This window comes from Oryza glaberrima, chromosome 10 (genome assembly GCF_000147395.1).
Source record: "Oryza glaberrima chromosome 10, OglaRS2, whole genome shotgun sequence".
In the NCBI taxonomy this organism is placed as follows: Eukaryota; Viridiplantae; Streptophyta; class Magnoliopsida; order Poales; family Poaceae; genus Oryza; species Oryza glaberrima.
Genome location: NC_068335.1, coordinates 12,756,595 through 12,772,328, shown reverse-complemented (window position 1 = coordinate 12,772,328; position 15,734 = coordinate 12,756,595). Strand labels below are relative to the sequence as shown.

At 43.6% G+C, this 15,734-nt stretch overlaps 3 protein-coding genes across 3 annotated transcripts; all 3 read left to right on the top strand.

Moving 5' to 3' along the window:
• Positions 1 to 376: 376 nt before the first annotated feature.
• On the top strand, positions 377 to 1,179 carry LOC127753346 (protein TIFY 11f-like). The gene has a single exon (XM_052278825.1). It carries the CDS (start codon positions 425 to 427, stop codon positions 977 to 979), a length of 555 nt encoding a protein of 184 aa, XP_052134785.1. The 5' UTR covers positions 377 to 424; the 3' UTR covers positions 980 to 1,179.
• A 2,055-nt stretch (positions 1,180 to 3,234) lies between these two features.
• On the top strand, positions 3,235 to 3,954 carry LOC127785852 (protein TIFY 11b-like). The gene has a single exon (XM_052313220.1). The coding sequence runs from the start codon at positions 3,235 to 3,237 to the stop codon at positions 3,952 to 3,954; it is 720 nt and encodes a 239-aa protein (XP_052169180.1).
• An 8,508-nt stretch (positions 3,955 to 12,462) lies between these two features.
• On the top strand, positions 12,463 to 13,259 carry LOC127752848 (protein TIFY 11e). Its single transcript, XM_052278282.1, has one exon. It carries the CDS (start codon positions 12,536 to 12,538, stop codon positions 13,046 to 13,048), a length of 513 nt encoding a protein of 170 aa, XP_052134242.1. The 5' UTR covers positions 12,463 to 12,535; the 3' UTR covers positions 13,049 to 13,259.
• The last annotated feature ends 2,475 nt before the right edge of the window (positions 13,260 to 15,734 follow it).

Here is a 15,734-nt window from a genome sequence, read left to right as displayed (position 1 = left end):
GGAGTATTTTTCAAGTTAAAATCAGGGGAGCACGATTCCTAATGCTGATGGAATCGAGCTAGGTCGCACGAAATCGTCCGCATTTTGCGAGTGTAGTTTACACCCCCCGGGCCGTGCATGGTGTCTCGTGGGCCACTTGTTGGGTTGCATCCATCCATCCAACCAAACCAGGCGCCGGCCCAACCACCCGCTCTCTTCAAACATCCACCGCGCCACGCGTATACGTACCCATGGTCATGCGATCCCCTGTTCTCTCGCGCCCGCGCGCCCCTCGCGAATCCCCATGTTTCCCCCACAACGTCGCGCTCGCGCCACCACCACTCGTGCTACTTATATCCGTACTCCCACCCAGTAGCCCACCCCGGCCTAATGCGTCGCGTGCTCAGAGTCATCACGTACCGAGGCCGGGTAGATCGATATATCAATGGCAGTGTCGGATCATCATTGCGGCGGCGGCGGCCGGAGCTGGCGGTTCGCGGTGGCGTGCGGCGTGCTCAGCCGGTGCGTCAAGGCCGAGGCGGCGGCGGCGGCGAACGGTCGCCACCGCCACCACCCCACGATGCTCCTCATGCCGGGAGCCGACGTCGAGCCGGACGTGAGGGAGGAGGCGGCGGCGGTGGCGCAGCTGAAGATCATGTACGGCGGGCGGATGCTGGTGTTCGACGACTTCTTCCCCGCGGGGGGCGCGGTCGTCGAGCTGGTGCGCGCCGCGGCGCGCGCCGGGCAGGACGTACGACGCGCGGGCGCGGCACGGCGGCGAGTCGGCGACAGCCGTGGGCTCGACGCTGGCCTGCCGGTGGTGAGGAAGGTGTCGCTACAGCGATTCGTGGAGAAGAGGCGTCGCATGCGGCTCGGGGCGACGGCGCCGAACCTACTCGCCATTCGCCGCCAATGCTGCCGGCAAGGACGCCGGGATCAGGCCGCACTGACGACGCCGCGTTCCACTGAATTCGAGCTCCCTTCCTTTTCTTTCGTGTGACCAAGATTCGTTTGGCTTTTGATTCGAATCGTACGATTCAAGGCCAATTTACTGGCTTGTCTAGAAGTATAGATGGCTTAGATTGCAATAATTTAGGATTGAGATTGGTGAAATCATCTTGTTATGTTGTCTTGGAATAATACTTTTGTTTTTTTTTTACCTTGGGAAGAATAGTTTTGTTGGCATTTCAAATTACCAACGAGGAGTAAAACTAAACCATGCAATTTTCTACGCAAAATTTGATACAGACCATAGAATTAAATCGTCGGAGTTGATACAGCGCTCTAGTTCTTCCCACAAGGGTGAAAAAGCCTGAAGAGGGGCCATCTCCATTGGACCTTCGTCCATAGGGATTAAAACGGTAGGAAAAATGCTTAAACCATTTCTGTTACCATTTTTTTTTCTCGGAAATGATATTGGAACGCAAGAGTTAGAAACGATGACAATATCGATCCAACCGGAACATCAGAAAATATTGATTTAGAGTTACTTGTCCTTCGCCCCTTTCACGGGGTTATATATTTATACTCATAGGTCCTTCATTTTCATAAGGGACTCATGGAGATAATCTTAGAAATCTTCGGTATAGTACTGGGGCAAGTCTGAATAGAACTCTATGGCCTTCGTATTTGTCGACGTTTAATAGCCCTACATCCTGTTGGCCAAAACCGGTGTTGCTCTTTATTCATCTAGATCACACAAGTACAATATTTGGGATAACCTATCTAACTGTCGTCAACTTGGCAGCATGGATAACCAGCTCGTAGTCGACGACATGGTAGTCTTCCTCCTCGAATATAAACCTGTCGAGATCAGAGATGGCGCTAGATCTCTCTTACCGATCTCCGTAGACACCAGATGGGGTATGTCTAGACTAATCTCTAATGTCGATATTTGGCCACGTATTGGCTTGTGTGTATGTTGTGTCTTGTGGCTTGTCCCCTCTCCTTCTAAGGGGCTTGTATTTATACCCATAGATGTCCCCTTGTCCAAATAGAACTAGGGAGACTAATATGGATACAATCCGTGTAATCATTGCCGTTTCCATATAGAACTCTATTAGTCCTTCCTTATCCGGAACTCCTTCTATATACGAGGTTTGTTTCCGTATAAGACTTGGTATATGATGGGCCCTACCGAGTTTAGTCGATTACTATTGGATATGTGGTATCCATAACCCTGACAGTATTCTTTATTTATTTGGGATGCTATATCTATAATTTGGTGTGGGAGGGGGTCCATTCTATAGAAGTGAGGTATTCTATACATGAATTATATTTTTCTGTTGTTGCTAGGGTATACCATATTTTGTACACCGACAAGAGTGTAAGTTTCTAAATTTACAATGTAAATGGATTGCAAATGTAGGTAAATAATTTATATAGTGTAAAAACGATTTAACGATTTTTAATGGAAAATATAGTGCCATAAATATAACTATTCCCAAAGAAAAATACGGAGAACATATATATTTCATTTGAACTAGCTTTCATATTAGCTTTTCAAGTCCTACACTGTCCTAAAATATAGTGTGGTCATGTGCTCTCCATGCATGGCTATGATTGGCACGAGCTTGTGTGTGCTTCTTCTTCTTCTACCAGTCATTTATGGTTGTCCAGCCATGCTAACTCCACCAGGCACGATGTTCACAAGAACAATATGTAGGCACAATGTTCACAAGAATAGTAGGAGAGAGAAGGAGAGGAGACACAATCACTCAGTGAAAACACGAGTTGTTTGCACCAGTTATGTGGTTAGCCGTTTTATTGCATTTGCATGGCTGTTGAAATATGAATTCATGTTGTTACATGCATCCTCTTTTTTAAAACATTGCACATGTGATCGATAGCTCGCCGCGAGACACAAACGCATGCAGTTACCTCTTGGGAGGCAACGGCCTCTGCTTTTTGTACTCTAATGCAGAGGATCCCAATCCGCATGCGAGAGTATGGTGGCCGGCCGACGGTGTAGCGGCTTGGGAAGGCAATGGCACATGTAGAACATGTCAAATCCAGGGTTCGAGAACATCAAGGACACACATTCCACGTGTATGTTAATGTGAGTACGGTGTTACGCGTATAGTGGTGTGTGCGCCCGTCTTCTGGCCTGCCGCGTGTAATCGAGAATAAAATAAAATTAAAAACAAATGAAAAGAAAGAAAGAAAAATGTATTCATATATCTATCGTTCAATGATCCACCTCCACCACCAGTGACACACCACAGATCAGCCGCGCGCGCGCCAGAGCGAGCTGTCATGTCAGCGGCGGATTATAGCGCGGGGGGGCGGCGGCGGCGGCGGTTCGCGGCGGCGTGCGGCGTGCTCAGCCGGTGCGTCAAGGCCGAGTCGGCGGCGGCGGCGGGGAAGATGCTGGCGGTGATGGCGCCGTCGGCGGCGAATTACGGTCACCCCGCGGCGTCGGCGTCCACGATGCTGCTCATGCCCGGGGCCGACGTCGCGCCGGACGTGAGGGAGGAGGGGGATGAGGCGGCAGCGGCGGCGGCTGGCGGCGGGAGCGGGAGCGGGACTAGCGCGCGGCTGACGATCATGTACGGCGGGCGGGCGGTGGTGTTCGACGACTACCCGGCGGAGAGCGCGGCCGAGGTGATGCGCGTCGCGGCGCGCGCGGCGACGAAGGAGCAGCATCAGGAGGACGACGCGTACGACGCCGCGAACCACGGCGGCGGCGGTGGGCTCGCCGCGGACCTGGCGGTGGCGAGGAAGGACTCGGGCTCGCCGCAGCGGTCGTTTGTGGTGGAGAAGAGGCGGCGTGCAGCCAGGATCTCGGCGACGGCGCCGTACTCGCCACGGCGGCCGCCGTTGGCGGCCAATGCCGTCGTCAAGGACGACGACGGAGACGCCGGCGGGCGCTGGCTCGCGCTGGCGCTGGGCGCGCCGGGATCATATCAGGAGGCGCGGCGCGGCGGCGAGACATCTTGCCGTCCGGACGACGCCGACGCCGCCGCGCTCCACTAGACTTCACGTACGTTTTTCCTTCGTTTCCTTTCACGTGATGATCAACGCAGCGAATCGTTTGCCTTTTAATTCGGATAGTACTTTTCAAGGTTCATTTAGTTACTGACGTGTACAGAAATATAGTCGGCTGAGGTTGCAACATTTTACTAGAGAGAATTCTAGTTGGTATTTTCTTTAAGTAAATTGTATTAGCAGTACATGTGGGTGTAATGTAGTATACAGTCTTGTACTCCCTCTGTATTTTAATGTATGATATCGTTGATTTCTTTTTACCATCGTTTGACCATTCGTCTTATTCAAATTTTTTATGCAAATATAAAAATATTTATGTCATGCTTAAAGAACATTTGATGATAAAATCAAGTTACAATAAAATAAATGATATTACATAATTTTTTTAATAAGATGAATGGTCAAACGTTGGTAAAAAAAATTTAATGGTGTTATATGTTAAAAATACAGAGGGAGTAATGAATTTGTCTAGTACCTACGATAGAAGGCCAAATCAGCAGACTGTGACTAATAATACTGAGTTAGAGCATATTTAGAATGTAATCCGCACAAACAGCAAGTGGTAACGAGGCATGCTACATGTGCGAATAACCTCTATTTGGATATATATTTTTGTTCATTCACTATTTTCTATTCATTGCATACTTCATCTATATTTTATATTATTTGTGTGTATAATCACCATCATTTATTATACATTTGATTGCGCTCATACATATCTAGGTGACATCATTCAAATATGTGTGCTTGTTCCTAATAAATATCCAACTAAGTAGGATTAACTATGTATTTCCTCCGTTTCACAATGTAAGACTTTTTAGCATTGCCTATATTCACATATATGCTAATGAATCTAATGTCTAGATTCATTAGCATCTATATAAATACATATTCACATATATGCTAATGAATCTAATGTCTAGATTCATTAGCATCTATATAAATATGGGTAATGCTAGAAAGTTAATGTCTAGATTCATTAGTATCTATATGAATATGGGCAATGCTAGAAAGTCTTATATTGTGAAACGGAGGGAGTAATGTTCAATTTCTCATTTGGCCTCAGGTTTGCACGCGTTATATAAATTCGTGCACCAAAACAATTATTTTGCAAGTTTATGTATCATACTGTACCCATATCGCAAGTTTATATATCATCGATGTAATTTACCTTTTTTTCGAAACACTAACGTAGGTGTTCGTATACACGTGCGCACATTCACATGTATGAACATACACGCACACACCAACAAAAAGAAAACTAAACCATGCAATTTCCTGCGCAAAAATTGATACAGGGCCACTCTAAAAAGATCTCTCCGCGCACTATAGTTGTTTCCACAGGGGTGAAGAGTGAAGAGGGGTCTTCTCCGTTCGACCTTTGGTCCATCGTGCGCTGCTACAGGTTTACAAAGGCCTTTTTAAGATCTTTTGAGTGGTTTAGAAAGATAAATTCGAAGTACATATGTACTACGTAGGAACTAGCTTTCAGAGTAGTAGAGTAGTGGTTTTCTAAGGAGTACCTCCGTTTTAAAATAGTTAGTTATGATTATGCACGTGTAGCTATATTTTAGGATGAAGATAGTATAGGTATATATTTCGAGTGGTTTACCTCTGTTTTAAAATTGTTAAACGTTTTAAAATAGTTAGTTATGGTTATGCACGTGTAGCTATATTTTAGGACGAAGATAGAAGAAGTATATGTTTTGAGTGGCTTATATTAAATTAACTAATTTAGCATGGAGCGTGCATGCATGCAAACAATGCAATAAATCGATGGCTCATCGTTTTCATAACTATAGCGTTTATCCATGGTTGGATATGCATAGCGCAGACCAAAGAAAGACTAGCAACTTTATCAGCACAATTCTCATTCCAAACAGAAGTAAGGCTTTTTTTCACGTTCACGTTTACATGTCTCTTTAATTTGGTCATTTTACAGGTCCACAAATATTTGTCACGCTACATTATATTACCCAATACACGTTTTCTATCTTTTTTTAAACCAATAGTAATAATTTTCTTCAGCCTATTCCCTCGTATATATATATATATTTGGTGGTTTTCAGAATGTTCTTAGTTAGCGTTGGTAGACCACCGCTTATTATACTTATTATAAGCGATGGCTTATTAACGATTTAACATATAGAATTTATATATACACATGTTTTTGAAGATTTAAAAGCATGCAAATGCCGAAATTAAACTACAATGAAAGTCCTAAAATCACTTTTAAAATTGAAATTATGGCTTATTCTATTAAGCTGCAGGCTAAACGTGACAAGCAAACGTGCAATTATTACTTGTTCTGGTCAATAGTGGCAATTAAGGTGAAAGAAAGGATTTACCTAAGGAAAACGTGAAAGAAAGGAGGAAGTAATGTTCAGCGCAATCCTTGTTCCAACTTGTCAGTCTCGCGCGGTCTGCATGTACGGGACAATTTAACTATTTATCACTTTAAAATGTGGCAATTAAAAATTTGTCACTCGCTATCTATGACATATAGACCCTCATGTGTCTATAACATGAGATGCAGTGGCAAATCCTTTATCATTACTCGTAAGAGTGATAAAATAGTTAATTATTCCTGCATGCGCAACCAAGAAATTTCTCGTCCATGTAGAGTACTGCTAGTAACGACCCATGTTTTTTATAGATTCAGGATGAAATAAAAGATTAAGGTAGTATGAATACGTAAAACAAAAAAGTTATTATTTAATGATTAATTGAGTTTTAATTGTTTTAAATTATAAAAATAGATTTATTTGATATTGTAAAACAACTTCTATACATAAAGTTTTCACACGAAATATACTATGTAGCAGTTCGAAAAATTTGTTAATGCACACCGAGGTAAAATATGTACAAATTTAATCGAAAAGAATGGGGTATATGGATGTGACATAACCTAGTGCTAGGTTTGAATCATGAGACACTTCATAGTACCACAAATACGGACATGCTTCATATTCAGATTTTTGTATTATGAAGATTCTAGGTTGTTTCATTTTTAGCTCATTTAATTTGTTTCAAAATAAGTTCAATTTTTTAAAGTAATCTTGCATTGGAGTTTGTGAAATTAGGGAATAATTGTATTGGGAATAGATAAAGTGATAAATAATTGATTTATGATTTAATAAAATAAAGATATTCTAGTATTTTTCTTTTGTATGTTTATGTGTGTGTTGTGTGAAAAATAACTTATATTAAGGCCCCGTTTAGTTCCCCAAAAGTTTTTCCCAATAATATCACATCGAATCTTTAGACGCATACATGGAGCATTAAATATAGATTAAAAGAAAAACTAATTACACAGTTAAGAGGGAAATCACGAGACGAATCTCTTAAGCCTAATTAGTCCATGATTAGTCATAAGTGTTACAGTAACTCATGTGTGCTAATGACGGATTAATTAGGCTCAAGATTCGTCTCGTGGTTTCAATGCGAGTTATGAAATTAGTTTTTTTATTTGTGTCCGAAAACTTCTTTCAACATCCAGTCAAACATCCGATGTGATAAAAAAAATTTCATTTCGTAGACTAAAAAGGCCCTAAGATGGGGGTAGTATTTTGTAACGTTGGGACTTGGGAGTTCATGCATATGAGGCAGAGGCGTTACAGGCTGACAGCTACAAGCCGGCTCGGCCGGTACCTACCCGGAGGTACCCGGAGTAGGTACCCAGAGTTTGGACCGGCTTTACAAGGCTCAGGTCAGCAAATGGGCCCTACCCAAAGCCCAAAAGCACAAAACTCCAAAATATTTTACTATGCAAAATGTATCTAATCTTCTGAAGCCGACGCCTTGACCTCAATATGATTGGATCACATGGCATACTTAAACTCTGGGAATAAATCCAGGATTTTAATAAGGTAAAAAAAAGAGATAAAAGTTGCAGAACCATCGAAAAAAAATCATAGTTATATGAAGTTGAATTCAAATGTTAACGTGAAATATGGAGTAATACTCCAATATTCAGCACAGTTCTCGTTCCAACTAGAAAGTAACCGCAGCTTCGCGCGGAAGTATACATAGGCCAGGCCAATAGGATGCGGTGTGTTCCCTATTAATTATCATACCTTGTCATCAGCTAAATAAGGCATTAATCATATTTTGATTGGCATGCTCATATTGCAAAGCCCCAAAATCCCTCAGTTCCCTTCGAGAAAAAGAAAACTATCGGTTCCATGTTTTACCATCGTGTTGTTCTGCAGAAATGATTATTTTCTGTTTGATGGCCATTTTGAATAGATAGAAATTTACCAAAAGTTATAAATAGATAGAAATGCATATATTATAAATATACCATAAGTTAGTGTTGTGCATAATCCATATAGCAAAAGTATGCGGTCTTTATCAGATAGGTTATCAAGCAGAGCGACTATTTTGACTCTGTGTTTGAATCAAACGATAATCAGTGTTTTCTTCACTACTACTTCTCTACGATAATAATATTATAAATATTTATGTATTATATTGAATAATTATATGGTCGTCGTGGAACATCTAAAGTAAAACCCTAGAGAATTAAGACACTTAAGAATCAGTGAATCAATAACATCCTTTATAATAGTAAATATTGACAGAAGCAATTATATAAATAATGAGTAAATAGTATCATAAAGCATTTTATTAGATGGATTAGATTTTCTCCGATGTTTCAGAAAACTAATATATGATTCCAAAGTATATGAATTGTACTGTATATTAAAGTTCTTCAGCATAATATATTTGAGCTATGGACTCGAGAACAACAAGGTCCTGTCAAACATTTAAGTTTCATAATAGTAAAATTATATAAATAATTATCACAGCTTGCTTAAGCTTCAAATTTGCTTTTAACTACAAAATCATTCCAATGAACATGGCAGGCAAACCCCAAACATCTTCTCTAGTTTGTTACTGTCATATAATTATAGAGAGCATCCAAAGCACACTTGTGGTAAAAAAAAAACTTAACATCATTGATTCAAAGTACAAAGAACTTGTCGAATGAAAATTTTTCTTTAGACCAACAATGCAATTTTTACTCTAGGATATACTTGTATACTCCATCTCGAATAAATGCAATTCTTACTCTAGGCAGTCTATACATTACCCTGCTCAGTCATGACTCAAAATTAGTTCCAAGAATATGTAATTAACGCAGCAATTAATCATGTTTGAGGTGACTCCATTTGTGAAGATGAGCTCTGCATTAAAAAAGGAAAGTTTTACATATTATGCAATACTAACAGATATATAGGCACTATTCTTCTCATCGCGAAATCTGATGAACTTGTAGATATGATTGCTGCACTGGAGACGGTAATAATTTTTTCAATAACATTTGGAAAAAGAAATCAATAGAACAAGACAATGATGTGAACAAATATTATCGAGAAGCAAGAAAGGGCAAAACTTAAGGAGTGCAGTAAATAATTCATCTACAGAAATCATGACCATATCCATATGGTAATCGAATGATCTTGGATGGGAACACTTTCACTTTCTGCATTGGACACTGAAAGATCATTATCTCGTGGTAGTCCTGGATGAGTTATACAAATCCTTGTAGCAAAATCAGAGCAGCTTTTAAAAGCTTATCGATCTCAGTTTGAGCAGCCAACAGATCAAGCTTTCTCAAGGTTACTTCTCAACCTAGGATCAATCAGCAAAGAACAATTCTAATTATAGGATCAGCTATGGACATCAAACAATAATTGCTTACAACAATTTCACATTTTTCTAGAACCATACAAAATATGCATTGTGTTCATGTCCACTCGCCTGCAGTCCGCTCCCCATCCATCTATGCACTGTCAGGGGAAGGGGAAGGGGAAGTGGACTCACGAGCTGGCGAGGATGACGACCGAGAGAGGGGCAAGAGATTAGAGAGGTAGCGGCAGCGGCTATGTTGACGGCTAGGCGGATTGAGCGCCTTAACATCGAAGTCCAGCCCCGGCGCCCGGCCATCGATCCCACTCGATTGCTGCGCCAAGCTCGACCACTGGCCTGTCGGGTCAAGCACATCAGCAAGGAAGAAAGGGGGCGAGGAGGAGGCGGCGGCGCTCGGCTCGCGAGATGCGAATGCGCGGGAGAGGTAAAGTGAGGGAGGCGCTGTGGGATAGGGTTTCTAGGGGCGACGCTTGACGAATCGGCGAGGTCCGGCACTGATGTGGAGCGGCGGTTGCCCGGCTCGCGACTTGCCGAAGGAGCCGAGGAGGAAGAAGCGAGGCCGCGAGAGGAGACGATTTCTCTGGAAGGGATGTCACCTTTTCCGTTTAACCCCCTGAGAAATCTAAAATTTACAGTTAGATCCTTTGTTCATTCTATGCCGTTGTTTTGTTATCCAACGGATGCAGGGTGAGAGCCAATTCCATCAATTGCGTGATGCCACGTGGCGGGGCTGTCCGGCCGAGAACGTGCCCGGAATTCGGTATAAGAGATTTGTCACGTCTCGATCCTGACCTCCGCAACGAAGAAGCTTCTCGTTGTTAGTACTTCCAGAGAACTCCTGTACTACAGAGTACTCCTACACATAGTTATTAAAACCGGACCGGACCAGCGGTCGGACCGGAAAAAACCGAAACCAGCGCCTCCGCCGGTTCGGTCCAGTTAAAAGACCGGACATGCAATCAAACCGGTATAAACCGGTTAGGCCGGCCGGTTTGTATGAAAAACCGCTATAAACCGGAGAGTAAACCGCTGTTGAACCGGCCTCAGGCAGCATGTGCGTGGGAGTAGGTGCATGCAAGGGAGCGGTGGGGGGAAAAATGAATGAAAAATATGCTTTTGGGGGGACTCGAACACAGGACCACGTGGGAGGGAGGAAACTAAGCAACCACTGGGCTAGCATCCTTGTTGTGTTAGAAAGGAATAAGTAACATATTTAGTAACTATTGAACAGGGTTAAACCACCGGTTCGACCGGTTGAACCAATAAACCATCGAACCAAGAGCCTCACCGGTTCAATTACCGGTCCAGTCTCAATAACTATGCTCCTACACCGCGGTACGTACGTCCGTACGTGCCAGCACGACACGCGAAGGAAGCATGCGGCGGTCAGCCGGTGCGTGACCGCCTGCATGGGCCGACGGGGAAGGAGATCCTCAGACGGACATCTATCAGTGACCACGTCAGAGGATCCTTTTCTGTGCCGATAGGCTATCGACTCAGTCGAGCTGGACCGGTGTTTTTAATAGCTCCGCTCGGGTCAGGGAATGGGCCCTACCCAAAGCCCAAAAGCACAGAAACTCCAGTGCGTACACCCTGAAACAATTATTCATCACTTTATCTAGTCCCAATACAATTATTCTATAATTTCACAAACTCCGATACAGTTATTATTTTAGAAAAAAAGTTATTTTGAAACAAATTAAATGAGATAAAAAAATAAATTTAATATGGAACAGAAAAAGTAATCTAGTACTCCCTCCGACCTCCGTCCCATAATATAACAACCTAGTGATGGATGGCCACTTCATAGTACAGCGAATCCGAAAATGCTTCTTATCCAGATATATTGTACTATAAAGTGTCACATTCAATTCTAGATTGCTATAAAGTGTCATATCCTATAACACCCGCCTCACCTCGCCGGCCGGCCTACAGAGAAGATTGAGAGGAGAAACCGAGGAAGCAAGAGAAGAGGGGGAAGAGAGGGTGCTGACGCGTACACCCTGACATGTGGGGCCCACGCTGACTCAGCCGCCACGTCGGACAAAACCGGAGTCAAAACTATCGAAGGATCTAAATGAACGGTTTTGTAAAATGAAGGATGTCCTATATCTGGTTTTACGGTTGAGGGACGATTTTGTAGCTCGATGACAAGTTGAGGGACCTTCGGTGTACTTTTTCCTTTTATTATGTGATGTTATACTCATAATCATATTTCATATAATAATAATTCCTAAATAAAAGAACACAGGAGAACGTACATATTATTTTTATTCAAGTTGTAGCAATTAGTGGTACTGTATACTACAATAATAACAGGAGCATTCGGGTTGTTGTTTATTGCAAGCCAAATCATTATTTATTACTATCACGTTTTTTTTATCCATAATACAGGAGTGGAATCCACCCTAAACATGTGCCAATGATGATTACAAAATAAACAATCCAAACAAAGAAAGAAATAGGGGAGCCAAATAAATAAATCGGCTAATTTTGTGACGGTGAGCAACCCACCGTGTCGGAAGGCTGCACGCACGCGACGAGTTGACCACCCCGACCCAGTCGGCGTGGCGCGCGACGTGGGCCCCACCCCGTCAGCCTCCCACCCACCCTCCCAACGCCACGTCGAACTGCGGCGCCGTCGCCCTCACACCCCACGAGTCCACCACCCGACGCGATGCGATGCGATGCGGCGTCGTATGCTTCCTCCTCACCTTTCACGTGTTCTTCGTGCACAGCCCAGCCCGGCGCAGCCCACGCGACCCCACCACCTCCCTCGCGCGCGCGCCTACAAAAGCGAGGCCCCCGAGCCACCTCGCCAAGAAGAAACAAACCCGAGATTTTCTCCGAACACCTCGACCCCATCGAGAGCAAGCAACGGCTGGTTGATTGATCGATCGATCAATCACCGGTGATGGCGGCGGAGGCAGCGGCGGCGGCGGCGACGAGCCGGTTCGCGGCGGCGTGCGGCGCGCTGAGCCAGTACGTGAGGGCGGCGGACAGCGTCCACAGGGCGCGGACGGCGGCTGCGGCGGCGGCGGCGGTGCGGCCACTCCCGCTCATGCCGGGGGCCGACGTCGCCGGAGACGAGCGGGAGGAGGAAGGAGGCGGCGCCGCGGCGTCGTCGGCGGCCGCGCAGATGACCATCTTCTACGGCGGGCGGGTGCTGGTGCTCGACGAGTGCCCCGCGGACAGGGCGGCGGCGCTGCTGCGGCTCGCCGCCTCGTCCAGGGGCGTGCCCCGCGACGATCTCGCCAGCACTGCCGCCGCCGGCGGCGAGTCGGCGGACCTGCCGGTGGCGAGGAAGGCGTCGCTGCAGCGGTTCATGGAGAAGAGGAAGGGCAGGCTCGCCGCCCGCGGCCAGCCGTACCGGCGCCACGACGCCGCGGCGGCGGCGCGCGGCGACCACCTCGCGCTCGCGCTCTGATCAGTACACGTCAGCTTTAATCCCATAATTAACGAGGCCGTGAGGATGTTTATGCTTGCAGCATTTGTACAGTGCACGATTATTCCTATCAGTCACAAGTAGTAGTAGTAGTTTTAGTAGAAGTACATATGCTAGGGATCATATAATTTTATTGGAAAAAGTTGAAATGTACAGAAAAAAAAACTGAAAGAACGATGATGGAATTCAAACATCTCTATGTTAAATTTGGTCTCTTTTTCATGGTGGGTGGATGATATTACGAAGGACCGGTGATCATCTTGGCAAAAAGACCGAATTCTTCGGTTTTCGTATCCAACGTTTGACCGTCCGTCTTATATGAATTTTTTTATGAATAGTATTTTCATTATTGTTGGATGATAAAACATGAATAATACTTTATGCATGGCTTACCTTTTTAAATTTTTTTATATTTTTTTCAAAAAAGACGAACAGTCAAACGTTAGACACAGAAATCTAGGAATTAAGTTTTTTTTTTGACAGAGGGAGTAGTAATTTGGAATAATTAAACATTCCTATAAAGGAGAACATGGAGTAGTCCAATCTGTTTCTTGAATTGTATCGATGCGCATGTGCATCCGACCGGCTGTTGGGTAACTTCTCTTTCAGATTTGAAAGAAGACAGTGACCAATCCATCTTCCAAGTTGGAACAGAGTACTTAAAGAATTAAAATATCTATATTACCATGAACTTTTTGAGTTTTGACCAATAATGAACTGCAACCTCGTATCCGCTTTTAAGCACGTGAATGAATTCTACTAGTAGTAGTACCATGTTACTATAATAGTACTCCTAAAGCACAAGAAGTCAATAACAAAAAAAGACTATGGCTAGAGCCATTTCAACTCTTCCTTCCATAGACCCCATAGTTACATGTGACACAAAACATGGAAAATAACAAAATTAATTAGCCAGAAGTGGTCCAAGGAGGCTGTGATAGCTTATTAATCAAGCTGCCTCGAGATGTTGGTCCATGATGAAGTGGACCTACAACCAACCAGGGCCTCGTAATTTTAAAATGCAAAGAGGTTTTAGGGGACTAGGATGTACCACTGATTTCCGTTTTAGAGCATATTTTGTAGGAATCGTATTTATGGATATGTGAATATGGTGTTGCGTGTGTAGTGGTGTGTATGTATGTGCGTCTACCATGTGATCGAAAAAAAAAATCTAAGATTTCCATCCGAATGTTGATGCAAGTTTTGAAATTTGGGACAGTTAATTGTATTCGATCTGTTTTAGATTTTTTTAAAACAAATCGAACAGTTTTCTTTATCCATAAAATTTTATATAGTTTAACATTAGAAAACTTTTGTTGTGAGATGCATAGTGAGAGATACTTTCGTAACATAAAATTGGCATGTTAAACTACATAGATTTTAAAAAACATTGATGGTTAAAGTCAGGATTGGTTGGTTTAGGACAAAATTAAATTGTCAAGTGTTTTAAGCTGGATTCGAATTCATAAACTTTTGTTATGCTCAAAATATAATATACTAAGTCTTTTCTCTCCGAGCTTCGTTTCGAAAATGTGTAAACCCTGCCATCCTGATCTCCTCGCACAACACGACACGCCTCTCTCCGGCCTCTTTGATTCCCCTGATCCTTATTGAGACCGACATTTCGGTTGGGAATTTTGGCGAATTAAGCAACGAAGGCCTCCAGCTAAAGGGCGAGAGAGCATATCGCGTCGCTTTTGGCCGCTAGGCCGACCTGCTCGCCCTGCTTCGACTTTTCGAGCGATATACACTGCACGCGCCGTGTGCCCCCGATCGGGTTTGCGTTCACGGCGATATCCCAAGCGATCGTACGCTGCCTGGCTCGTTGCCGGCTAGCAGTTGCAGCTCATATGTGGCCACACTCCTTTTTCCCTCTGGTCGATCGCGCCTGATCTCTTCCCTTCCTCAGACGTATCGAAAAAAACGGTAGCTATCTTCATGCCGTTCTGTGTTCATATGAAGAAAAAACGCGGAAAAAGATAAAACGAGCGGTTCACATTGCACCGTCATGATGACCAGTTAGAAAAAATAAGACAGAATTACATGAATCACCTCATTTATCATATTTGTTTTGAGATCCCACCTTCATAATCAATTTTATTGCAAAAACCCACTCAACCAAGAAGTTCTCCACTTCTTCCTCCCTGTTTGTACACATGAGTAGTTGATTTGGTTTTCTTTTTTTACTTGATTCTGTGCCTGGCCATATCAGCCAAAACTTGTCCAGTATGACTATATGATTAGTCGGACTCATGGTCGTTCTCAGCCAAAGAATAATGGAGTATTGCTTCTAGCTCACAGCAAACAAAACTGTCATCCGACCTAGCTGATATGCTCCGTTGCAAATCCATACCGAAAGAAATTGGTTGAATTCTGCAGAGGGGGTAATTTCGGACCGACAATATTTGGGTGGATAGGTTTTTTTGAACAAAATAAGTTAATTATGGATTAAAATCTCAAAAGAAAAAGGATACATAATTAGGGTGGTTTATGTAATTTTGTCTAGAAATAAAGAAACTTCGGGGAAAAAACCAGCAACATGCATGGATATATACCTTCCACTTGGATTATTTGCGATAACGTTTTCGTGGCGAAAAGGAATTTTGGCGTGTGTTTGATTTGGTTTCAGCATGAGCTGCCGCTGCCTGTGGGTGTGCGGGTTTAGCTA

What these genes read in the sequence shown, in the direction of transcription:
- LOC127753346 (XM_052278825.1), top strand. Translation starts at nt 425, where the DNA reads ATGGCAGTGTCGGATCATCATTGCGGCGGCGGCGGCCGGAGCTGGCGG.
- LOC127785852 (XM_052313220.1), top strand. Translation starts at nt 3,235, where the DNA reads ATGTCAGCGGCGGATTATAGCGCGGGGGGGCGGCGGCGGCGGCGGTTC.
- LOC127752848 (XM_052278282.1), top strand. Translation starts at nt 12,536, where the DNA reads ATGGCGGCGGAGGCAGCGGCGGCGGCGGCGACGAGCCGGTTCGCGGCG.